We start from the raw sequence: 26,613 nt of genomic DNA, 5'->3' as shown, positions 1-26,613 counted from the left end.
CAATGACGAAGGTTGGCGAAAGGGATTATTTTTTCAGTAGAAATCGAGTTTTCGCACGTTTTTGCTCCGGAACTTGCTCCCTAGAATTTTGGAAAAAGGACAGAGCACTTGGGCTAAACGCGCTCTACTGGAAATGCTGGTGGAAGGGGTGGAGTCTAAAATTTGAAATTAAAATTTTGATGTCCGCGAGCACCGAGTAATATTCATTTTTGAGTTTTTTAGAAAATTGAGACAATTTTTTAAAAACTATAAAGTCCTCCGTGTACTCCATGTGGACAAGTCGAACATTTTTTCCCATTGACGATTTTTTAAGTTTTCTGACTTTCCCTTGGAACAGAAGCTCTGAAAGTCTATAAATAGAAAGTTTTAAAAAATTTAGGCTCCACCTCCAAAACAGGAGAACAACTGCTTTGTCTGTGCACTTAAATTACGCTGAAATTAAAAAAAAATTTTTAACTGTCAAGATTTGTCAAATACCGGCCATTCCACAGCAGTGCGGTCCGCAACAAACTGATTTGAATTTGTTCCGAGTCGCGTTGCGTGCGCGTCGCGGTTTATATGACAAATAAACGTAAAGTTTGAATTTGGCACCGTGGTGCGACGGAGCGCGTTACGCCTCATGTGTTGAAAACAGTGTTACACTTGTCCACGAGGACTACACAACCGGTTTTCTCACAATAAATTTTTTCATCTATCAAAAAGCAAAACTTATGTTGTACACACAAAAAGGTTTATAATTAGTTAATTGAGTCAATTAAGTTACTTCTTCGGCTTAAGCACCGCCAACGCCACATCAATCTGTATAACATGAGCAAAAAAGTCGACGACATGAACCGCCAACGCGAATTGTGAATTCTGATCCGATGAATCTTGTAATCGACTGGAAAGAACCTGGTGAATACAATCCTCCATCGATGAGTAGCAGAGACGGAACACGCATACAGTAACCACATATCCTTCACGCAGTCTTGCCATCTTCTCGTCCACCGAGTCTTCCGTCACACCACGGGAACCTTCCAGAAGCTCACGGAGTTGGCGAGCAGCTACGAGATGCCATTGGGGGATCGCGTGTTTTCGGGATTGATCGAAACGGAGTTTGATCTCGCGTTCGAGAGAGATCCTTAGCTCGACTATCCAGTCTTCGGGTAGTTTTGAGTAACGGATTGTTGCAGGTTGCACACTTTCAAGGGGTTCTTCGTTGGCGGCGAACAAAGGCTTCCAGTTGGAGATTTTCTGGAAAAAAGGGATTTATGGTTAGCTTAATATTGCGTTTAAAGCAAGTTACGCGGCGACCCGGTTTGCAAGTCTCACTTTTTGTACACAATTGGTCTAAACGGTATTTACGGCCTAACGGACCAGGCTAGTGCCGAAGCTTTCCAGGACCGGCCCTAACAAGACGCGCAGAATCTTGAAACCAAAAATATGATTATTTTTTCAAAGTTTCCGATTCTATTGTAGAATCTTATCGATGTTAGCGGCGTTTTTCGAAAATTGTATGCTTCGCTCTCTTCATAAAAACTCCCTGTCTTATGCAACGTGGGTTCAATCCGTTTTGGGGGAGGAGCCTTCTAAAATTAAAGTAAAAGTATTACTGCAGATACCGTAAATACTGTATCATAACGGTATCCCATCTATACTCAGAATTTTTGAATATAGTTATCCAGGTGTTCTTTCTTGGTTTTGATTAGAGGTAGCGTGCATGGTAACTTCTACAATACCGGACAAAAAGGTATCAATTTTGGCTGTTTTCAGTGGAAAATGACCAACTTTGACAGTGTATTTCGGTGTCACCTGATTGTCCGATAAACTCAATTTTGTATGGGTTGAACAGAGCAAAAATAGCACATCATTTTTGTAGTTGACCATTTTTTTGTAGGGACACTACCATGAAAGTTATAGGTTGTCAAAGTGAAAAACTCCAAAATTTTGCTAATTTGCATTGAAGTTAGTCGATTTCAGGGAGTAATGGGTTTTTTTACCTATAACTTTCATGGTAGTGTCCATACAAAAAAATGGTCAACTACAAAAATGATGTTCTATTTTTGCTCTGTCCAACCCTTATAAACTTGAGTTTATCAGACAATCAGGTGACACCGAAATACACTGTCAAACCGCTAAATTTCTCTCGGAGGCAATTGAAAAATATGACGGCATGCAGTTTTAATACAGTATTTACGGTTTTTGGCAAACAGTCGGTGATTGCGTACAATGCCCCCAAATTTACGACAATTTTGTTTTCAGTACACTTACCGTCAAATTAACCGAAATCTGAGATGCCTGGTCGTACAACTGAATATTGGCATAATAATTTTTTGCGTCAAACGCTCCATAGATTTTCCCCAATGCACAATTTGAGTCAAGCGCATTGTAGATGTGACCATCTTCCGGATCAATCAAGTATTGTTTCCCTTCGATTTCAGTCAAAACGAATCCAGTTTTCTCTCCGCGGGCTTCTCCTGAAAAATATTTTGTAACTATATTTTAGGATCTCACGCTTTCGAGATATGCGCCTTATAGAGGGCCCCCGCCTTCTTTTGGAACGCTAACTTTGACCCTCCGTATCTCAAAAACGTAAATAGCTATCGAAAAGTTTTTAACAACAAAAAAAAGATTTAAATTTAATCTACCAGAAATATATAAAATTCAAGTAATTTGAAAGGAAAGTGAAGTCGTGGCGAGATTTCAAAATCGCAATTTTTTTAAATCCTAAAAATGCAAAAATCCTGAAAATCCTGAAAATTTTACTTACAACATCTCATTTTGAGCTCAAAAAGGGATTTTTCGACTGAAAACGATCAAATCGGCAAAGTTCAGCCATCTTAGACTTCCTGACCATTTTCTGACTAAAAATTTGAGTTTTTGAAGGTGAAATCGGTTCAAAAGTCATTTTGGGCATTTTTCAGCAACTTAAACTAAATTTGGAATAAAAAATTCCGCATTTTGGCCTTAAAAACTGTCAAAATCCAAAAAACTGATCTTCAGGCATCTCTCACGCCGCTAAAATCGGCAATCTTTGAAAGGCGAATATCTCAGAAGGGTGCAGAGCTATCAAAAAGTTGTCAATTGCAAAAATGTAGTCCTTGATTTGATCTACAAGAAAAATCTAAATCTAAGGCATTACGGGCTATGGTAAGTGGTCAAAAAGGGTCCACTCACCCAATATAATAGCCACTGGAAGTCTGAAATAAAGCATCCAGCACCCTAACAAAGTGGCTCTCTCCTCCAATCCGCCGACTGCAATACTTGTCAACTGAAATGCGTTTCCCCATATATCCGAGTGAGATGACGCATCGACACGTGGCATTCCAGCGACAATCTTTGCAGATAACCGACAAATTTCCAGAAGATTCGAAGCGTTTTCCTGCATTACGACGGTCGGTGGCACTATTTGACGGAGATATCTCGTGCAGATCGTCGAGTGAGCATTGAGATCAGTCACCAGTGGACGGAATACTCGTTTCGGGAATTGCTCTTTCACTTGTTTCTCGAGAATCGCACATTTTTCAATCGTTTTTTGAGTTTCGAAACTTGTGGAACTTTTTGTGTATTCTACTTGAGATTTTGGATCGATTTGTGTGGAAAGGAGCACTTTGAGGAAACAGGCGTCGGAAGAGATTCTGGAAATTGGTCAACTTTAAGATTGTATTGGATGTGTAGATCAAATTTAGGTCTTCATTTTTGTAGTTGACAAATTTTTGATAACTCTTCACGTTTTTGAGATATGCTCCTTTAAAGATTTGGAGGCAAGAGAGCGTGCGGAAAGAGGAGGGTGTCTTGCTTCTCTGCGTCTCCTCCTCTCTCCCCGCGCGCGCTCTGAATGTAGGCTATTTTTAAAGGCGCATATCTCAAAAGTGGGCGGAGCTATCAAAACGTTGTCAATTGCAAAAATGTAGAGCTAGATTTGGTCTACACAGCCATTATGAATTCAAAACAATTAAACTTAATTTTAAGCCATAGAGCAACCTTCAAAAAAGAGCAGTAGTCTAAAACACTGTTTCATCAAACATTTTCAAAGCATTACCACAAAAAAATGGGGGTATTTGAGTTTAGAACTCGGAAGAATAGAACTGCGACAAAATAAAACTGTAAAAATATAGAACAGAAAAAATTAGAACTGTTACAAAGTGGAACAGTGAAAGTTAGAACCGCAACAAAACAGAACTCAACAAAATAGAACTGAACACAATGTTTTTCTTTTTAGAAGAATCAGAACGACTTTTTTTTTTCAATTTGAACAATTATTCGATGAAAAAAAAGAATTTATTTGAGAAAAGTCAAAAATAAATTGAATTTTTGCAAAAAAATGCAAACGCGCTCCATTCGAACTAGAGTTCTATTTTGTAGCAGTTCCATTGTCAACTACAAAAATGTAGAGTTAGATCTAATCTACCAAAAAATTTAAAATTCAAACAATTTGAATGAAAATGAAGTCGTGACGGAATTTCAAAAATCGCAAACATTTTTTTTACAAAATCCTAAAAAACTCACCGATAATTCGAAATATAAAGCGGTATATCCATCTTAATCGATGTGTTAATTTTCGATACAGTAGCCAGGGTCTCGAAACGAATTCTTTGTGCGGCCAATAGCCTCGCGGATAGTTGTTCGTGAACAACATTGTAAATACGCTCGTCCTTATCGATACCCTCGACTAGCTACAAATAAATTTGATAAATCTTGGGGCCGAGCTTTTCCTAGGCCATCCAGCTTACCTGATCATAAACCTTAATCTCTATAAACTCCGCCTCCCGATCCTCTTTCGAAATTATAAGTTTTCCAGTGAATTGCCAATTCGGGTGTCTTCCCATTGCCACGTCCGTATTGATTCGTCGTCCGGAATAGGTTACGACTACAAATGGTTGAAGCAATCCGGAATATCTAATAGGAAGGTTGATAGCCGATTGGATATTCACTACGATTGTATTATCCCAGCCTTCTTCGCGGGCGCGTTCTAAAATTTTGAATTTTTCGAAGATGCAAGTGCGCTCTTCTGCACTCACCTTCCTTCCTCATCGGTTTCAAGCGTCTCGAAATATCCGCTGGTCCGAAAAGCTGTGAAAACGCGACTGACAACGTTGGAATCGACTCTTCCCTCACTATCTCCTCATACTTTTTCTCCTTACGTTGTCGTCTGTCCATTACCCTTTTACGGGCCAAATTAGCGAATTGTAATGCAGAAATGCGTCGAGAATCGATTGCACTACGGAAGGCGAAGCGCTGTTGAGCACGGTCTTCTTCGCGCAACTCGTCGAGGCTGAAAGTTTAAAACGTTTCAAATTTGATATGGTTGTGTAGATCAAACCCTGATCTTCATTTTTGCAGTTGACCACTTTTTGATAGCTCCGCCCACTTTTGAGATATGCGCCTTTAAAGATTGGGAGGCAAGAGAGTGTGCGAAAAGAGGAGGGCGTCTCGCTTCTCTGCGTCTCCTCCCCTCTCCCCGCGCGCACTCTGGAAGTAGGCTATATTTAAATGCGCATATCTTGAAAGCGTGCTTAGCTATCAAAAAGTTGTCAACTACAAAAATGTAGCCCTTAACTTGATCTACAAGAAAAATGTTAATTTGTTAAAATGTCTATCAAAATAAGAAAGTTACAAGCTTGCAAAGTTGGGCAGTTGTTTTCTTTCTTTTCCGCACGTTTTCTTTTAGGACACGAACTTTGAAGCGACGTATCTTGAAAGCGTGAAGTGCTATCAAAAAGTGGTCAACTGCAAAAATAAAGGTCTAGGTGTGATCTACGCAATTGCTATAAATTTGAAACACAGAAACTACAACTAAGGGTTTGAAAATACTTTGAATTTTTCCAGGATTTTCAAACTTTTGAGTAATTTGGAAATCTTGCCACAGAATGGATTCTGGCTCAAACTTTTTTGAATTTTAATCTGTTTTTCATTTCTGCAATAAATTCCTTTTTGATGGCTGAAAAGGTTGTAGAGATATGCGTCATGGCCCCATGAGTAGTTCTAAACTTTGAAGGCGTATATCTCAAAACTGGGCGGAGCTATCAAAAAGAGGTCAACTACAAAAATATAGATCTAGGTGTGATCTACCTAACCAGTACATTATTGTTCTATTTTTCATATTCAGGGACCCTCACTCACCGCTTCTTATCCTCATCCACATACAAACTTCCCAAGACCATCTCCTTCGGTATCAACTCAAATGTATTCTTTCTTCTATCCTGCATAGATTCCGCCAGCAATCTGTCATCCGCTATTCTTAACTCCCCATCCTCCAACATAGTACGGCACAAGATTCGTCCGGTTTCCTTACGGCTTATATCGGATCCAAGGCTTCCACCGATTCTGTAGGTTTTTTTCACTATTTTAAGGGTTTAAAGTCTTAAAAAGTCTTACGGTTTCATAAATTGATCATTTTCAAACACTACTTCATGCAACGCGATTTCCAAGTCCTCATCCGATGGGAGTGGAACATTTCCCCTTCCCAAAGTCCTTATCTTCCCATTACACTGCTCTAAAACCATCAATTCCAATGATTTCATCGGGGAATATAACTCCAATTCGAATCTCTTCACCGCAGACATCACATCACAACTTAACGGAATCCACGCGGTTCTGCTCACTTCCATTTCGTTGAAATACAGTACTAACTGGATGTTGGTACGTCTCATAAGGGCGATTCGCTCTCTAGCGGCTTTCGGGATCTTTCCGATTGGTGTGAGTTTTGCGGTTCTTGTTACTTGACCATAAGAGCTCCAGTCATCAATATCCCTGAAATGGGCACTTTTAAAGGGTTCAAATACCAAAAAATTCAATCTTCCTACCAAAATTTTTCGAAAAACCGGTTTAAATCATCTAAATCCAAAAATAAACATACGATTATACTCGTTACAAAAAGCAAAAAATTTTCGCTCTCGGTGGGAATCGAACCCCGGTTGCTCAGTTTGGTGGCCAGACTCGTTGCCAGGTAGACTAAAGGTGGGAGGAGACGGCGCGGCGGCGAGGGTTGTGATAAGGGTGACGCTTCCCCCTCTCTCCTTGCGCCACCGCCGTCGCCACCACACTAATCCTAGTGGTGTCCGCATAGCCTACCCGGTAACAGTCCCGGCCAGTAATCTCGCGACCCGGGTTCAATTCTTTCTCTCTGCAATTCTTTTTTGCTTTTTGTATGGATCACCGTGGTATGCTTCTTTTTGGATACAAGTCGTTCTACACCCTACCACGGCGATTTGGCAGGTACGAAATCCGAATTGGTCGCTGTAAACCCTTGACTTCTTCGTGTCTCCGTCAGCACATCTCCGAGACGTTCCAATTCCAATCGCCCCTTTCTTACTTGTTCCTTCATAGCGGGTTGGCGGTTGATTTCCCTTAAAATATTATGGATTTTTTTAAAGTTTTTAGGCCACGCCCCTTACAAGTGATGTCTCTCCAGTTGCGCAATTTCATGAACTCTCAGTAACTGAACCATATATTCATTCCGTAACTCGGCAGTGGTCACTTCCTCCTCAGACCATAGATAGTGATGGTCAAAGTGAATAGAGTCAATGAAGACGTCAAGTTGCACGTATTTTCGGTTTCTGGAGTCAAAAAATTTTTGATCTACATTTAAGAATTGCGCTACCTAGTCTGACTAATCACGTTATCCATAGCTTCCGGCGCCGTATAAATACTGACCGAGTCCTCATTATACTCGAGTCTCGTCGGGATCACTACCGACTTTTTCAGCATTTCCGTTGGTGTTATCTCTCCGCAAACGATATTACTGTAACAAGGTTAGATATGCAGGGGTTACTGTAACTACTACCGTATACCTATCCTTCAACACGTATTTCACTAATAAGTCATGCTGATACTTGACCTCCTCAACTCTTCCGTAGATTACTTTCCGTGGCTCCTCTTTCTTGAATTCGTCGACATGTTTGGGTTTCGCTGAGAACAAATCGTCGATATCTTTTTCAGCGGCAGAAGTGTTCGCGTTGGCGACCAGGTATTTTTCGCCCATCTGCAAATTCAACTTTGAAAGCGCGCCCTGGTGCAAAAAAAAAGTGCAACGTTAGATCAATTTTATATTTTGCTGGTAGATCAAATTTTGCTCTATATTTTTGTACAACTTTTTGATAGCTATTCACGTTTTTGAGATATGCGTCATCAAATATTGGAAGGCGAGAGATCATGCGAAAAGAGGAGGGCGTCTAGCTTCTCTGCGTCTCCACCTTTTCCCTCCTTATGCGCCTTGAAGCTAGGCTATCTTTACACACGCATATCTCAAAGGCGTGCAGAGATAGAAAAAAGTTATCAACTACAAAAATGTAGTCCTCGATTTGATCTAACAAAAAAATATAAAATTGAAAACATTTGCTCAAAAACTGACTAACTTACAAGGCTTCAAAGTTAGTCATTTTATCTGAAAGTCTGAAAACCTGGGATCTTTAAAGGCGCATATCTCAAAAACGTGAACAGCTAGTCGAAAGTTGTCAACTACAAAAATGGAGAGCTCCTTTTGATCTACGTAACCCTTTCTTGGACAACAGTATACCTTAATAGTCCTCTCAACCTGCTCATCAATCGCATAGAGATCGTTCTCATCCAAATGTTCCTCCATAACTACAGTAGGCCGTCTAGCCAATCTCCGATTCAATTGCACATTTCCACGTGTTCTCTCCACCGCTTTCTGTGCACTTTTTCGTATTCTATTCCTCAATTGCTCTTTTGATTCTTTTTTCGAAGAAACATCTTGTTGGATAGACGACTCGCTAGCCTGTTCATCAATCACACCACCAGAAGATAGCTCTTCCTTTATATCACCTTCGGACGTTTGGGACTGTAAAGGTATGCAATTGCGCTCCATTGACAGTTTAAGGACTTACCACAAACGACATCTGCGGTGTCTGCTCGTCATTCAACGGTTTCACTTGCTGTTTCTCTTCCAAAATCTTCCCAGCCTTCGCCTTAAACTTCATCAAATGATCTTTTATCGATTCCCGTCGATTCTGTTTCTTCTCTTTCTCATCTTTTGAAAAAGGACCGGGCGACGGTGACTGCTCACCGTCTCCTGGTGCAAGGCCAACGGATGCTGATCGGAGGAACAACTTTTCGGGCTTCTTTCGGGAGGCGAGGATTTGATCGGCTTCCGGGCGGACTGAAACTTTGATAACTGTCCCATATTTATATTCATCTGATAGATCAAAGCCAGGACTACATTTTTGTAGTTGACAACTTTTTGATAGCTCTTCTCACTTTTGAGATATGCGCCTTTAAAAATTGGGAGGCGAGAGAGCATGCGAAAAGGGGAGGGCATCTCGCTTCTCTGCGCCCTCTCCCCTACGGTCTCTCGCCGCCCCAAGCGCCAATCTTTAAATGTGCATATCTCAAAAGTGGGCGGAGCTATCAAAAAGTTATCAACTACAAAAATTTAGATCTAGGTGTGATCTACCTAACCATAACACATTTTATAAAATTTGCACAATTTCTCGCATCAGGACACACTTTTAAAGTTGAACTATATTAAAACCATCCATTTCATTCGTTCAGACATTTTCCAGACATTTTTAGAACCCGAGTGACCGTAGTCCCTGTCACCTCATGGTGCGCTGCGGTCGCGACGCGGTTCTCCCATTTTTGAATTTGATGACGCGGCAAACAGGGAAAATCAATAATTCGACAAAACCGGCAGGATTTTCAGATTGCAAACGTTGAAAATATCGAAACAGGTCTATTACTAATCATTGACGCTAAAATTTCAAAATACGAAAAATTTGCAAATTATCGATTTTTCGCTCAAAAAAAGCGTCTGAAAAAACTATCGATTTTTTCGTCACTATACCGAAATTAAGCTCAATTAACTAATTAATTAATGGTGTCCTCCCAATACATATGGACTGCCGACATCTTGCCAACAACTCAAATTGCACAAGTTGGCTCGACGTGGAAGTCCAGACGTAATTGGGGACAGAGGTGGAATAGTAGGTAAAGGGAGACGGACGGTGCATCGCATCGGGGGGGAACGAATGAGAGTGAAGGAATGACAAATACACCGTCCGTTTCCTTCCTTTTATATACGTGAGAATACGCGCGCAACTTGGAAATTTCCGCGCGCGCGCGCGGGATTGCGGTGGAGCGCGATTGCTATTTCAGGTCTAGAAAGTGGTAAAAATGTTGAATTTTAGGCAATTTTAGTAAATAGATTCTTCGGGTTCAAAGGTGGAAAACCCTAATAATAAGAAATGAACTGCGCAAAGGTCGAAAATCGCTGTAAATTGTAAAAAAAGGAATTTCTGCGGATTTTTAGGGTTCCCGCTCCGATTCTAAGAATAAAAACTGGTAAAATCCCGTATTTTTCACTTAGAAAGGAGTTTTTGACATTTTTTTATAAGTTTTTAGCCAAAAATCACCAAAATCAGTTTTTGATGATTTTTACGATATTTAGTACAAAATGTGGTAAATTCTTGTATTTTAGGCTAAAAATGAGTTTTTGATGATTTTCGGGAGAAAAATCGTATTTTTATCCATTCCAGGTCTAAAAATCGCTGAAAAACACTATTTCACAGGGGTGCAAAACGCAAGGTCACGTAAACGCGCTCCGTCTCACAGCGGTTGGCACCGTGCCAAAAAAGGACTTGGCTGAGTGCCAAATTCAAGTTTAGCGTGTATTTGTCGTATTTTTCAATGAAAAACGCGACGCACACGCATCGCGACTCGGGAGGTAAATTCAAAGCTTTTCGTTGCGGACCTTACGTCTCGCACCCCTGTGCTATTTTTTTTAAATCTGACATCGATTTTAAGTAAAACATCAATAAAGACTCTAACTTTGACTATAATAACGATTTTACGCTGAAAGTTCAAGTTTTCTATCAATTTCAGCCTAAAAATAGCTGGAAATCCCGATTTTTCGACTTTTCATGAAATTGCGGAATTTTCGCAAATTTTCGTAATTAAACACAGTAAAAACCCGATTTCTCGACTTCTAACTGGAATTTCCAGCGATTTTTGGTTCAAAAAGTGGTAAAAACCTATTTTTCGAAAAAATATCGAAAATTTGGTTTTTCGACAATTTTGATGATTTTTAGTGTAAAAAGCACAGCACCCTGCACAAGGAATGCGTAAAGCTTTTTTGAGAAATTAGCCGTGGTGCGCGTTTGCATCATACTGTAATTTTACAACTGAGAGCTGAAAACGTCGCCGGTTCGCGTCGTTTTACTCTAAATTAGGCAATTTTCGCAAGATTTGCACACCATCAGATTGTAGAGAATGTCTTTCTCTACGAAAATATATAAAATTTATAGCGGAACATTGCGTATTCAGTGAGATCAGCTCGTTTTCCTGAAGGCATCTTTTTCGAACCGACTAAAACTAGTTTTTTGAAGTGAAATTTTAGATTTTCCATATAAAAACTTTCTTTCAAGCTTGATTATCAAGATATCTAATGGAAAAAATGAGATCTTCTCATCAAAACTTGAGAAATCGGGCAAAAAATATGAAAAAAATTTTTTGGCAAAAATGAGTTTTTCTGTTCAGATTGATGTATTCTATGTTTCTGATATGTCCCTAAGTCGAAAAAACTCACAAAATTTTCAAATTCACAAAATGAGTGGGCGTTCTTGCTAAATGAGCGAGAGATAACGCGAAAATGAGAGACGCAGACACGCACGCCAAATGCGCCTTCATTTTCACAGGAACAGCTTTTAGTGTTGCGCATTCCTCGTGCAGGGTGCTGTGTAAAAAGTGGTAAAATTCTATATTTTTGGCTCAATTCAAGATGAAAATCTTACTTTTATCGATTTCAGGTGTATTAAGTCGCTGGTAGACTTTTTGAGCCACAAAAATGCAGAATTTTACCACTTTTTACTCTAAAAAATCGTAAAAATTGTCAAAAAACCGAATGCTCGCATCGAAAATCGATTTTTACCACTTTTTGAACCTAAAATCGCTGGAAATTCAGGTTTTTTCGGTGAAAGTCACATAATTTTTAAGTTTTTCACAAAGCAATGTAAAAAGAGCTCACCAATGCCATCTTCCACCGATATTGAGTTTCGGCGCATTTCGGAATATTTCTAATGCTTGGAGAGCGGCTGGGTGGTCTCTAGCCGCCGTCCTGGTCTTTGTCACCATGACGACGTAAGAGAGCAAGAGAGCATTAAGGGAGAGAGCAGGAGGGGACATAAAGCATTCACAAGTGTATTTATGAATAATATGAAATGAATTCGAGTATATTTAGAAAAAGATCAATTGAATTAAAGGGAGATGACAATGAATGGGTTAAAATTGTAGTAGTAGTGGTGAGGGGGGCCCGTAAATAAATATTTTACAAAAAAAGGGAATTTCTAGAGGGTTTTTAGGGATTTTAAGAGTTTTAAAGGAAGGAAGTTTAGCATACTTGTCACGGGCCGGGCCGGGCCAAAATCAGGAAAAATCTCTGGCCCGCTCGGCCCGTTTTGAAACAGTTTTGAAACATTTTTGAAAATTTGATGTTTTTTTGGAAATTTTTTGAAAAAAAAGTTTTCAAATAAAACTTCAAAATTCAATAAAAAGGTAAATATGTATGATAGTTTAAGCATTTTTTCTCTAAATTTTCGAAAAATTTCAGAATATTGTGTTACAAAATGAATACACATTTTTGAATCCGGGCCAACCGGGCCGGGTCGGTCCGAGAGAAATTTCGGCCCGGCCCGATTTTTGACAAGTATGAAGTTTAGGTTTTATGACTAAAAACTGAATTTTTGATTTTCAGAGCGAAAATTCCAGATTGTTAGGTATTCTAGGTAGTTTTAAATGCAGTTTTGCAAAAAACTGAGTTTTTGACGTTTTTCAAGAGAAACGTCGTATTTTTAAACGATTAAAAGTCTAAAAAGTCGCTCAAAACCCAGTTTTTGAAGTTTTCACCATTTTGCAATTTAAAAACAACGCTCACCAATACCAGATGATTTCTGATTTTCTGATTGAAAATTCCAGATTTTAGGTATATTTCCAACCAAAAAACTAGAAATTTCAGCATAAACTCACAGCTGAAGACGTGAGGATTCAGAATCCGTTAAGGAATTTTGTCTAGAATCGAAATTTCAGTTCATTTCGATGCTAGATAAAATCCAAAAACCGATTCAGAATCTCCACTTCCTCAGCTTTCCAGAGAAGACACATTTTCATGGAAAACTTCTGATTTTCTGCTGGAAAATAGCTGAAAATCTGACATTTTGGCTCTAAAAGCAGTTTTTCGGCTCTGAGCAAATTTTGAATCAAAAAAGTCAGTTTTCAGGGTCTAAAATCTTCAAAAAACTCAAAAATCTGAACAAAAACCACCTAAATCATTATTAAACTCAGTTTTTACTGAAAAAATCATCATTTTCAGCTCAAAAACCTTTAAAACTTGGGAAAATAAATGAAAATGTAAAATTTTGGCTTTCTGATCTTTTGGGCACATTTTAAATCGAAAAATTCGACTTTCAAGGTCAAAATTGATGTAAAAACCATCAAAAACCCCCCAAAAAACTCTAAAAATCTCATAAAAATCCGACAAAAAAACACGTAATTATAGTTTCTCGAAGACCTCCTCATAGTCACAAGTCGTACATGTCCTCTTCCACGTGTCCTCCTTCACACACGTCTCTTTTCCGAATTCATGAATGTGCGCTCTACCGAAATCCACTCGCATTCCGGCGTTTCCTCGAATTTGTTGACGGAGATCTTTGAGTTTTTTATCGAATCTTTTCTCCGAACGAACTTCTTTCGTTTGCTCGCGGAGCTCCTTCTTCATCTCAAGATCTTCGAAACTACCGTGCACTTCGATCACTCGTTTTTCGATCTGAAATTGGGCAAATTCTTTTTTTTAGAGCTGAAATTCCAATTTTAAGCATACTTGTCAACCGGGCCGACACGGGCCGGCTCGTAACTCGCTTTAAACTGAATATTATGAGCTGAAAAATATACCAAAATGTAGATCTCTATGAGTTCTATGTCCGTGACCTACTTCGGGCCAGATGTCTATTCGTTAATGTGCCGCGGGCCGGGGAAAAGTGCTAAAAAACGCGAAAATGACCAAAAAAGCCATTCTAGTCCGGCCCGTGGCGCATTAATGAATAGCCATCCGGCCCGTAGTGGGTCACGGAGATAGAACTCGTCGAGATCTACATTTTGGTATATTTTTCAGCTCATAAAACTCAGTTTGACGCGAGTTACGAGCCGGCCCGTGTCGGCCCGGTTGACAAGTATGATTTTAAGAAATCATCAAATTTTGCTGCTTTAGATGGAAAATTGACAATTTTGAATCATTTTTTGTGATTTTCGCTCGATCTTCCCGATCTATTACTACTTTTTTTAAATTTTTAAGCTCTAAATCATCAGATCTTCAGTTTAGGATGCAAAAAATTCTATTTTTAGACGATTTAACATCAAAATCATCAATTTTTTTCGATTTTTAATTCGAAAATTGTGAGAAATTATTATTTTTGTTTTTTTTTTGAGAAAAAATCGTCTAAAAATTCACTTTTTCGCATCCAAAACCGAAAATCTAGTGATCAAGGTTTCCAAATTTTGTAAAAAGTGGTAATAGATGGTTTTTAGCAAAATATCGGTATTAGCGAATTATCCAGATTTTCAGATGAAAAACATGATTTTTTTCTCAGGATTTTAGGATGGAAAAATCTCATTTTCGGATTTTTTCACGATTTTCAGAACTTTCAGATGAAAAACCTGCGAAAATCTCACTTTCCGCATCCGTCATGTATAAAAATAGCTTTTGGCCTTAAATTAGTCAAAAATCAAGATTTTCAGATAAATTCTATCTGAAAAATGAGCAAGTGCGCTCTATTGCATGTACTGCTATTTCTAATCAGAAATTCGATTTTCCACTGCAAAATTGAGCACTTTCAGGTCTAAAAAAGTTTAAAAAAAAAAAACAAGTTTTTCAGCTCTAAATCGTCAAAATTCGAAGATTTAGAGTTAAAATTATTGATTAACTTATAAAAAGGGATCCGAAATTCGGTTTTGAACCTAAAATACAGAATTTTAACAATTTTTATGTTTAGAATCGGCGCGGAAACCCTGAAAATCCTCATAAATTCCACATTTGATGCAAAAACATGGTTTACAGCGATTTTCAGACCTTAGCGCAGTTAAATTCTCACTATTAAAATTTTCCACTTTTTAATAATGAAAACTCCAAATTTTCATTGAAAAATCGAAATTTTTAAAAAAAAGCATTTTTTTTCAATTGATTTTTCAAAAAAAAAGTTAAAATTAGTACTAAACCAGCAAAATTCGATGATATTTCATAGAAATTATGTACTTTCAGCTTAAACTACAATATTTGATGTTCTCCAGTCAGAAATTAGCGAAGCATCGGGATTTTCAGTCAAAAAACCTTCTCCAATACGGACCTGACACTTCAAATACAACTTCATATCTCCGTATCTGGGATTATGTGGATTCTTCTTCGCCCAATAACGGAGCGGCGGTTTTCGGAGGTCTAAATCGCAGTCTTTCAGCAAATATGTCGTTTTGACTTCAGTTCTTGCCAGTAGTTTATGTTCTCCTTTATCATCTCGACACGCATCACAAACTGCACAATTATATCGTTCCCATAGCCAACTGTCCATCAATAACTTATCACATTTCTCACAATTATCGGGCGCCTTCATGGAGCTGTGGATTGCGTCGGCGCCTGGAATTTTAAGGAAAAATGGTAGAAAATGGCCAAAAATTGAGTGATTTGAGGTGTTTTTCAAAGGAAAAACGCAATTTTGATCGAAAAGTAGCGAAAATAATCTCAAAATTGACAGAAAATTCGCATTTACACAGGTTTTTCCAGAATTTCAGATATTTTAATGTTTCAAATGCAGTTTCCACCCCAAAAACTGAAATTTGTAGCCTAATTCTATACGAGTGGAAAGCTGAAGACGTCAGGATTCAGAATCCGTTAACAAATTTCGTCTAGAATCGAAATGAGCTGAGAAGTACGACTTTCAGTTGAAAAATCTATATTTCTCACGGTGTGGAGGGAATTTTAAGGAAAAATGATATAAAATTACTCAAAAATGACTAATTTGAAGTGTTTTTCAAAGGAAACCCGCAATTTTGAATTGAAACATCGGAACTTCGTGTTTCGGACAAGATTTTGATCAAAAAGTGGAGAAAATTTACTCGAATTTGAGCTAATTTTATCAAAAATCGGCGTTTTCTTGTTTTTAATGTATCCAACTTGAAAAAAAGCATAAAGAACAACATGTTCTACTATTTTTCAGCGCAAATGTTAGATTTTATCGAATAATCGGGCGCCTTCACGGAGCTGTGGATTGCGTCGGCGCCTGCGAAATTAGAGGGAATTTTTGAGGAAAAATGGTGGAAAATGGCCCAAAAATGACAAATTTGAGGTGTTTTTCACAGGGAAACCGCAATTTTGAATTTAAATTTGGAAATTCAAGTTTTAGAAAGGATTTTAATAAAAAATAGAGAGAAATAGCCCAAAAATGACAGAAAATCGGCGTTTTCACAGGTTTTACTCAGAATCTCAGATATTTTAGTGTTTCAAATGCAGTTTCCAATCCAAAAACTGGAATTTCTAGAGTAAATCTATACGACTGGAAAGCTGAAGACGTCAGGATTCAGAATCCATTAACGAATTTCGTCTAGAATCGAAATGAGCTGAGAAGTACTACTTTTCAGTTAAAAATCTATATTTCTCACGGTTTGGAGGGGATTTTGTGGAAAAAATGGTAGAAAATGGCCAAAAAATGAGTGATTTGAGGTGTTTTTGAGAGAAATACGGTTTTTGGGTGGAAAATGGAAAATTTAGTGAAAAAAGTGGCTGTGGAGGTTTTTTTTGCGCTAAAAATAGTTCTGAGCCGGATTTTCGGCATATTTTTTCAAAATTTCTAAAATTCTGAGAAAAACCTTTGTAAACTCCAATTTTCTGTAATTTTCGGGCTATTTCTCTTTACTTTTTGGTTGAAATGCTCTCCAAGACACGAATTTTCGAAATTTCAATCCAAAATTGCGATTTTCCTGTGAAAAACACATCAAATCGGTCATTTTTGGTTAAAGAAAACGAGAAAACTGACTGGAACCACGAAAAAAATGCTGAAAATTTTACTGAAAATCGAAATTTTAGTGAAAAAATAGGTTTTGGAGGTATCTGAGACGGATTTTCGTCATCTTTTTTTTTTAAATTAGCTCGTTTTACCTAAAAAAAACTAACGCAACCCCCGCAAATTATGTGAAAGTAGTGATTTTCCTGTAAAAAACACCCAAAATAGCGGAAAAATTTAAGATATTCGATAAAATCTGACATTTGAGCTGGAAAATGGTGGAAAAGTTGGTTTTTTGTGTCCAAATCCCTTGTTTTAAGGCATCCAACAAGAAAAATAGCAAAAAACACCAAAAAAATTCGCGGAAACGCGGAATTGGACACAAAAAATAAAAAATTTCACCATTTTCCAGCTAAAATGCCAGATTTTATCGAATTTCAGGAATTTTTCCATGATTTTGGATGTTTTTAACAGGAAAATCACTATTTTTTCATGATTTGTGGGGTTTGAGTGAGTTTTCAGGTAAAATGAGCTAGTTTTTCAAAAAAGATATAAAAAATTCGTCTCACATCCCTCCAAAACCACTTTTTTTTCACTAAATTTTCGATTTTCAATGAAATTTTCAGCATTTTCTCGGGATTCATGTTATTTTTCTGGTTTTTACAACCAAAAATGACTGATTTGATGTGTTTTTCACAGAAAAATCGCAATTTTGAATCGAAATTTCGGAAATTCGTGTCTTGGAGAGAATTTCAACCAAAAAGTAGAGAGAAATAGTCCGAAAATGACAGGAAATTGGAGTTTACAAAGGTTTTTCTCAGAATTTTAGAAATTTTGAAAAAATATGCCGAAAATCCGGCTCAGAACTATTTTAAAACCTCCAAAACCACTTTTTTCACTAAAATTTTTTGATTTTCAATGAAATTTTCAGCATTTTCTCGTGATTTCTTTCATTTTCTCGCTTTTCTCAACTAAAACAAGCATTTTTCCCAATTTTATCACGTTTTCCCGTACGTTTCTGTCTCATCTCTGAGATCTGCTCTCTTCTCTCCTGCACTTCATCGTCATCGTCACAAAAACCGCCACCAACGAAATCGGACTCTTGATTCTCTCTGAAAATCAACAAAATTCATTGAAAATCTCGAAAAAATCACCTGTAAAGCTTCTCAACAATGGGAATTTTGTCCTCCTCACTGGCCGATGGATTGTAGCCTCGTTTCGGCATTTTTTCTGCAAAAATTATTGATTTTAGTTGATTTTTTCGTAAAATTTACAAAAAGTAAAGTAAAAAACTCGAAAAAATCACGAAAATCGGTTAAAATTGAGGAATTTCGAAAACTTTGTGCAAAAAATCTTTTATTTGTTTTGTCCACGAGGAGTACACGGCCGCGGATTTTCTCGTCAAGACTCGCCGAAAAGTTTTCAGTGATGCGCCTTTAATCTCCGAATCTTACTGTAATTTTTATTTTTCTGGCGGTTTTTCGAATAATTTCTTGTCATTTTTATCGATTTAATCGTATTTTCTTCGTTTTTTTCCGTTTTTTTTCGTAAATTCCACCGACTAACCAGTAGAAGAACACAACAAAAGATGACATATCTAATTGCATTCGTTCCGCTACGAGAATCTAGGCCAAACGGGCTATCTCCGTTAGTAATAACTCATTCCTGCGATCCCGGGAAAAAGAGTCCATCGAATCGATTTTGACACTTTTTGTTCATTCATTTCAACCGGAACACTCTCCCAAAAAATTTTCCAAAAAATTTCGACATGTCCTCTCCATTTTCTCTATTTTCTCCTGAACACAATACAGTCTATTGCCTATATTTGGAGGAGTGTCTCTGTGTGTGTTTAGTGGCGCCAAACAAAACAAAAAATGAGAAGAGAGACGAATCGGACGTTTTCTACACCTGCCCCGGGGAGACTACTCATCTTGTTTTGTTTTCTCCATGCTCTAGTGATTTTTCACTTTTTAAACAATCGAAAATATCGATTTTATGGTTTTTTCGTTGAAAAACTATATTTTCTCAAAAAAATCGAAAAAAAACTTTTTCCCTGTGAAATCACGCTCCCTTGATAATTTTTTTAAATAATTTTGCGAAATATTGCTTAAAATTCGATGTTTTGAAACGTAACTTCTCAGATATGTGCAAATGCGCTCCTTTGATAACCATGCCTAAAAATCAATTTGTTTTTGAAAAGTAACTGTTCTTTTCGAGTTTTAGTTTTCTTTGCTTTCTCAAATATGCGCAAACGCGCTCGATTGATAAGATCCGAAATTATTTCTTGAAACACAGTCTCCCAGCCTCCGAAAACGAACTGCAAGGAAATTTTTGATCTACCCTCATGAAACGAAAATTTTGAGAAATTAGCAGGTCTAAAACGTTATTTTTTTGATTTTTAGAGTAAAGCTGCAAGTCAGGAATGATAAAATTCAAGTTTTAGAATTATTCTGAGAGCATTATCCACCCATTCAATCCAAAAAATCCTGGTTTTATATACTTTTTCAGGTCGAAATGGCAATTTTTCATTTTGATTTTGGAAAAATCTACGGGATTTGTTCATTTCTCAACATAATCCAACGAATGATAGCTCGAAATGTGCTCCGGAGATTTGTACACATTTCTGTAGGACGGTTTTTCAATTTGCTCATTAGTTTTCGAGAAATCGATCAAATTCTGAATTTTTTTCGATTTTTTGTTATTTTCTCGAAAACTAATGAGCGAATTGAAAAACCGTCCTACAGAAATGTGTACAAATCTCCGGAGCACATTTCGAGCTATCATTCGTTGGATTATGTTGAGAAATGAACAAATCCCGTAGATTTTTCCAAAATCAAAATGAAAAATTGCCATTTCGACCTGAAAAAGTATATAAAACCAGGATTTTTTGGATTGAATGGGTGGATAATGCTCTCAGAATAATTCTAAAACTTGAATTTTATCATTCCTGACTTGCAGCTTTACTCTAAAAATCAAAAAAATAACGTTTTAGACCTGCTAATTTCTCAAAATTTTCGTTTCATGAGGGTAGATCAAAAATTTCCTTGCAGTTCGTTTTCGGAGGCTGGGAGACTGTGTGAAATCTAAAAATTTTGAGAATTTTCTATTTGTTCCAAAAGTTTAGTATTTTTCGTTTTTCGAGTCTTAAAAAATTATTTAGTCCCCAGAACAGGAATTTGTAGCAAAAACTTCAAAAATTATTATTAGAGCGCGTTTGCATAGCTTTGACAAATGGTATTCCGTTAAAAATATGCGTTGTTTTAGCAGAGTTCAGTAGAGCGCACTTTCTCCAACACACATTTTAAAATTTGGGGTCTGAAAAGCGCGAAATCGTTTCTAGTGTCGATTTACGCCGTAAATTCACACCAAGACTAGTTTTTTCCATGTGTACTTACTGTATTTACACTGTAAATTCACATATAAAATTCATTAATTTTCTAAAACAAGCTATTGTCGAAATAAAAAAAGTGATACCCGGGTGTTTGCGGACTCAATGCAAAATTATTAAAAATTAGCATTGAGTCCGCAAACACCGGGTATCACTTTTTTTATTTCGACAATATTAGCACGGGACGCTTCTTACAACTGCGCTCCACCGAAATGTCCTTGAAAATGTCTCTTTTTCTCTGAGTCTCTCAATTTCGCATTCAAGGTTTCGGTAGAGCGCGGGTGTAAGAAGTGCTACTAGCTCAAAAAACGAATTTGTGACCCTTTCCATAAGTTTTTACCCTAAAATAGTTTAAAATTCGGTAAAATTCAGTTTTTTTTGGCTAAAAAATGAGTTTTTACCGATTTTTGAGAGAAATCCTGCTGTAAATGCCAAATTTAGTGTAGACTTACGCCCGTAAATCCACACCAAAACCAACATTTCTAGAATTTTCTCTCCCAAACGATGCAAGTGTTCATCATCGTCAACGAGCGCAACATCACAAAACGCTTTCCGTCAGTTTCCGTCACACAAACAAAGTCACCCCCATATAAGTATTTACTTTCGAACGAGGGAGCGAGAGAGCGAGAGACGCAGACACATTTCCGTCGCCGTTCAATTCGACTTTTATACGAGAGCCCCACACCAGTTACTACTTTCTTCTTCCCCTCAAAAGCGGTTGATTCATTCAAATTAGTGCTCCGTGGAGAGAGCATCGAGTGTGCTCCAATTGGTGGTGCACCGCCCGTTCGTCTGAGTCTTCTCCCCGATGAAAAGAGCATTGGGAGTGTGGAGGCGAAATGGGGGACCACCTCGTTTTCTATTATCATCCTCCACGTCTTCCCCGACGTCTTCCTTGTTTTCTCTTCTGGAGACACAACAACATTTCTCTCCTTGTTCCTCCGTCTTCGTAAGCACATAAGTCGCTTGAAGAGAAGTGACGGAATGGAATATTTTGAGTGGAAGTTTGAGAAAATTGAAGGTTTTCACTTTTTGAGAGTTTTTCGAACATTTCAAGGAATTTTGAACAATTTTTCCGGATTTTCCCCCGTTTCTGAGTTTATTTTGAGGGTTTTTGGCGTCCTTGACAGTTTGTAGGATAGTTACACGCTTGTTGCAATCGCGCTCTACCGAAACAGAAGAAAATTGTTTAGTGGAGCGCAGTTGTAAGAGGTTGGTACCTCTCTTACAACTGCGCTCCACCGAAATCCCCTTGAAAATGTCCCTTTTTCTCTGATTTTTAGCGTTTTTGAGTTTTTCAATCTTGAAAACCTTTTTTTAAGGGTTTTAGGTTTTCGCACAATGCATTTTTAGTCAGTTTTTGAAGTAATGCGCACATTTCAAGTTTATGATAGAATTTTACCGATTTCCAGTAGGCTTTTCGAAAATTTCCACGCTTTCTCTGATTCTGAACTCATTTTTCAACGATTCTGAACAATTTTCAGCGATTTCGACTTTTTAAAAAAAATCTTATATTCCAGCCTAAAACCTATATGACTGGATAGCTGACGTCGTGAGGATTCCGAATCTATCTTCAAATCCCCAACAGCTTCAAAATGAACAGATTTTTTTTTGAAATTTTGAAAAAAATCAGAATTTATTATTTCTGAACTTATATTAGCTCTTCACAGTTCATACAACTGCGCTCTACCGAAATGCCCTTGAAAAATGTCTCTTTTCCTCTGCTTCTCTTAATTTCGCACACAATTTCCTTTGGTTTCGGTAGAGCGCGGTTGCAAGATGGGTGACGTGCATATAGAAACTGAGACAATTCATCTCCCCATCTCCCCATCCTCTTCTCTTCCACCGAAAAACAATTAATTTCCTAATTAGCATATGTGTGGGGTCTCCTCATCTCGAGGTCCCACTGGGACTCTATAATTCCACCAATATCTTTATCTCGTTGTCCTCCTATTTTGAACGCTTACTTATACCACAATAAGGCTAAAAAATCAATAAAAGACCATTCCCTTAAAGGTGGAATACTGTATTCCAAAAATCGAAATTTTTTATATGAATCGACTCAGAATTTTGTGGAAAAAAGAAAAGTCTCGAGCCAGGTCCGAACATTCGTCTGAAACGAGTTATGAGGCCTCAAAGTGTCAAAAAAGGGCCTCTCGCCGTGTTTTCGGACCTGACTCCAAGAGACTTTTCTCTTTTCCGCAAAATTCTGAGTCGATCTATATCAAAAAATCTCAATTTTTGGAATACCGCAGTCCCCCTTTAAGACCATTACCCTAACAAAGGGGGCGGAGTCTAACAAGAACTTTCTAGAACTAAACAGAATACCTGTTGATCGAACAGCCTGACTCATATTGACTTCTATATATATGACTCGTTCCAACCTCCGTCCCATATTGACATAATTTATGTCTAGCTGATAACGTGTTACAGTCGTTATGACCTCATTTTTCTTCTGGAAATCAGTATTTTGTCCCAAAATCATGGGAAAATCATTTCAAAATTCGTACTAACTGGGTCAATTCCATTCGCCCAGTCAGCTTGTCTCTCTTGGTGTCTCATGATCAAATATTACGAAACGATGAAGAAGTTGTGAAGAGAATATATATATAGGTGACTCAGAAGTTTTATTGTTAAATATGTGTCTGTGCCACACACACACACGCAATGACATTGACATTGAATTTCACGCTTACTTGATAAGTTTTGAGATGGTTTTGGCTGAAAAATCTGAAAAATCTGGAAATTTTTGTGTGTATTTCGAAAATGGTTATTATCGGTTACACTTGCCGGGTGGTGTTAAAGGCGCATTATTTGCAGTTCTTTTCAGACCTGCAAAACTCAAAAACAAGGCACACCACCGACCACCGAATTCGTGAATAGTGAGGACCAAATTTTCAGTAAATTTGAGTTTTCTATTATCGGAATAAAAAAGTTCCGACATTTTTTCTCTAGTCAGAATGCAGACTCAGTAGTAATTTTGCACTGAGTCTGCATTTTGTCGTAAGAAAAAATGTCGAAACTTTTTTATTCCGATAATAGTCATCACAATACCATTTTAATCCTAGACTTGCGAATGGTCAAAACGTTTTTATCTTACTTAGATTTTTTGATCTACTTTAAATTTTACGTGTTTTTCTGGAGATCATAACATTAGGTCTCATAGTCAGTTTCCGTGTTCATCCACTGTTTAGTACGGTCGTTTCCGAGTTTCTTTTTCGAATTTCACGCTGTCTTCGTTAACTCGGTCATCTGAACTTTGGTCGATGAAAAGCTGAAACTAGCTGAAAAAGTGAATTCCAGCTTTCCAGCTGTTATGACCAATTTTGAGTTTTTTCATGCCAGTTTTAGACGGTTTTCAGCCAAAACTGATATGATTAGTGAGTTGAAAACGTGACAATTCTGTATTTTCCAAAAACGCGAGTTTTCAGTCCAAAAAATTCTCAAATGTGGTTAGGATCATGGCCGAACTTTTTATGATCGGGTTTCTAGGCCATTTCTTTCGCCTTGAGATCGCTGACCTATTAGCGGCCCACGCCTTCTTACAACTGCGCCCCACCGCAAACGAGAGAGTATCGGCGAGAGACGCAGAGTTTTTTCTGCCGCGAAACAGATTTTCACCGTTTTTGACCAATTTTTGCATAATTTTCTCTCGGAAAATGGCAAATTTTTAATTAAAACTTGTGAAAATAGATCAAAAATGGTGAAAGTCTGTTTCGCGCCAGAAAAAAACTCTGCGTGTCTCGCCGATACTCTCTCGTTTGCGGCGGGGCGCAGTTGTAACGAAATTGCTCTGCTAATAAAACACGAAAAGAAAAAGTTCGGCCATGATCACACTTTCAGCATTTTTCAGACTGAAAGTTTGCGGGATATTCGAATAGAATTATATAAATAGGTTAGTAGTCCACTAGAGCGCGCTTAGGAACACCTCATTCTTCCGGGAGATATTCCTCAAACTCTCCGTCACCATGAGGTCGATTTTGTATGTCTCCAAGACAAGCATCTTCCTCATAAAACTGAGACTGCCTAGGGAATGTTCCAGACCTAACTCGGGCTTTCAAATTGGCTCCTATCCTATAAGGTACGTCTCAGCACGCTGATATTGAATATGTACTCCATTTTTGCAGAACGTCTCATTGAACTGAGATATATACATTTAAAGTAATTTCCAGTACAAAAATTGCAGTTTTCAAGAGACTTAAAATCTATTTTAGACCCAATTTTTCTCGAAAAATGCAATTTTTGTACTGGAAATGACGCCGTTCTGCATAGTTGGAGTACATATTCAAAATCAGCGTGTTGAGAAGTACCTTAAAGGATATGAGCCAATTTGAAAGCCCGAGTTAGGTCTGGAACATTCCCTAGTGAGAGTGTGCTGTTCTTTATCAGTATACACATATAAATTGTGACGGTCATTCTCTCTCTCTCCTCTCTCCCGTTCTCCATCCATCTGTCAATTTGAGGACATAAAGGACTGCTAATGTCTAGCCTCTCTCTCGGCGCCACACTCTCTCTCCCATCTCTTCCTCGTTTTCTCTGCGTCTCCTCACCTAACCTATCTCTCCCTCATTGTTGTGTATCATTGGTGTCCCCTCCCCGGTTTTCCACACACTCCGATGACTCATTTTTCTTGCTTTTTTCGTTCACAAAAACTTTTAACACCTGCTAAGAAGATATAAAATTGCAGTTCGAGTAGATGACTGTTCGCTGAAATATATATCACACATAACAATATAAGAACAAAATGTCAATGTCAAGGAGTACGATTCAGGAGTTGTGCGATTTTGTGCAGCGTGAGTATATTGAATTGAAAATGAGTTCTTAAAACGAGAAAATTGAGCTGAAAATTGACATTTTCAGTGAAAAAAACGCTAATTTTCAGCCAATTTTGGCTCAAAATGCGTAAAAAACTGAAAATTGACCGATTTTCAGCCAAAAACCTCCAAAAATAGTGCAAAATATCTCATTTTTGCGGGAAATTCGATTTTGAACGATTCAGCAGTTTAGAGGCCAAAATTGCTAATTTTCAGTCAATTTTGAGTCTAAAATGTCACTTTTACAGTAATTTCGGGTGTTTCTGGCTGAAAATTGACGGATTTACAGCTAAAAATCCCCAAAACTAGTACAAAATATGTGATTTTTACGGAAAACTTGATTTTGAACGATTCAGCAGTTTAGAGACAAAAATTGCACATTTTTAGTCAATTTTAGCTCCAAAATGACCAAAAACTAAGTTTTCTGTGTTTTTAGGGATTTCTGGCTGAAAATTGACCGATTTTCAGCCAAAAACCTCTAAAAATAGTGCGAAATTTGAGATTTTTGCGGAAAATTTTATTTTGAACGATTCAATAGTTTAGAGGTCAAAAATCGCTCTTTTTAGTCAATTTTCAGTCTAAAATGTCATTTTTACAGTAATTTCGGGTGAAAATTGACGGATTTTCAGCCAAAAATCTCCAAAAATAGCGAAAAATATGTGATTTTTACGGAAAAATCAATTTTGAACGATTCGTCAGTTTAGAGGCCGAAATTTCTAATTTTCAGTCAATTTTCAGTCTAGAATGTCTAAAAACCATGTTTCCAGCAAATGTGTCATTATTGCAGTGTTTCTAACTAAAAATTGACGGATTTTCAGCCGAAAATCTCCAAGAATAGCGAAAAATATGTGATTTTTACGGTAAACTCGATTTTGAACGCAATTTAACTCTAATCAGATCAAAAATTTGCTGAAATCGTTAAATTTTCACTTTCAAACATTCAAAAATGAAGTTTTCAGCATAAATTTGATATCTGTTTGGTTTTTTTCTATACATTGGAGTTTTGGCATTTTTTGATCTACTGATTTCAAAAATTTAAAAAAAAATTAGAATTTTTGAAATCAGCATACCAGAAAGTTCTTAAACTCTGGTGTAGAGAAAAAACCGAGCTCTTATCTTATCAAATTCGTGTTGAAATTTTCATTTTTGACACTTTGAAAGTGAAAATTTAAAGTTTTTAGCGAGTTTTTGATCTGACCAGAATTAAATTACGTTCAAAATCGAGTTTACCGTAAAAATCACATATTTCGTACTATTTTTGGATGTTTTTGGCTGAAAATCGGTCAATTTTCAGTTAGAAACACTGCCATAATGACATATTGGCTGGAGACACGGTTTTTATTCATTTTAGACTGAAACTTGACTGAAAATTAGAAATTTCGGCCTCTAAACTGCTGAATCGTTCAAAATCGAGTTTACCGTAAAAATCGCATAT

General features: G+C 37.5%; 2 protein-coding genes across 2 annotated transcripts; both read right to left on the bottom strand.

Annotated features, from left to right (window-relative positions):
- Window positions 1–759: 759 nt before the first annotated feature.
- Window positions 760–12,120, bottom strand: GCK72_000199 (uncharacterized protein; the record flags this gene model as incomplete). The annotated part of the gene is made up of 15 exons (XM_053722333.1): window positions 760–1,233; window positions 2,251–2,456; window positions 3,157–3,617; window positions 4,489–4,655; window positions 4,713–4,951; window positions 5,001–5,254; window positions 6,103–6,306; window positions 6,358–6,732; window positions 7,182–7,328; window positions 7,377–7,538; window positions 7,583–7,723; window positions 7,773–7,963; window positions 8,498–8,782; window positions 8,829–9,156; window positions 11,963–12,120. 15 exons carry the CDS (start codon window positions 12,118–12,120, stop codon window positions 760–762), a joined length of 3,792 nt encoding a protein of 1,263 aa, XP_053590978.1.
- A 1,363-nt stretch (window positions 12,121–13,483) lies between these two features.
- On the bottom strand, window positions 13,484–18,201 carry GCK72_000198 (uncharacterized protein; the record flags this gene model as incomplete). The annotated part of the gene is made up of 4 exons (XM_053722332.1): window positions 13,484–13,756; window positions 15,330–15,613; window positions 17,991–18,088; window positions 18,131–18,201. 4 exons carry the CDS (start codon window positions 18,199–18,201, stop codon window positions 13,484–13,486), a joined length of 726 nt encoding a protein of 241 aa, XP_053590977.1.
- Window positions 18,202–26,613: the final 8,412 nt, after the last annotated feature.

Source organism: Caenorhabditis remanei, chromosome I, assembly GCF_010183535.1.
Source record: "Caenorhabditis remanei strain PX506 chromosome I, whole genome shotgun sequence".
In the NCBI taxonomy this organism is placed as follows: domain Eukaryota; kingdom Metazoa; phylum Nematoda; class Chromadorea; order Rhabditida; family Rhabditidae; genus Caenorhabditis; species Caenorhabditis remanei.
Note: the sequence above shows the minus strand (reverse complement) of the source record. Positions and strands in the feature narration are given on the sequence as shown.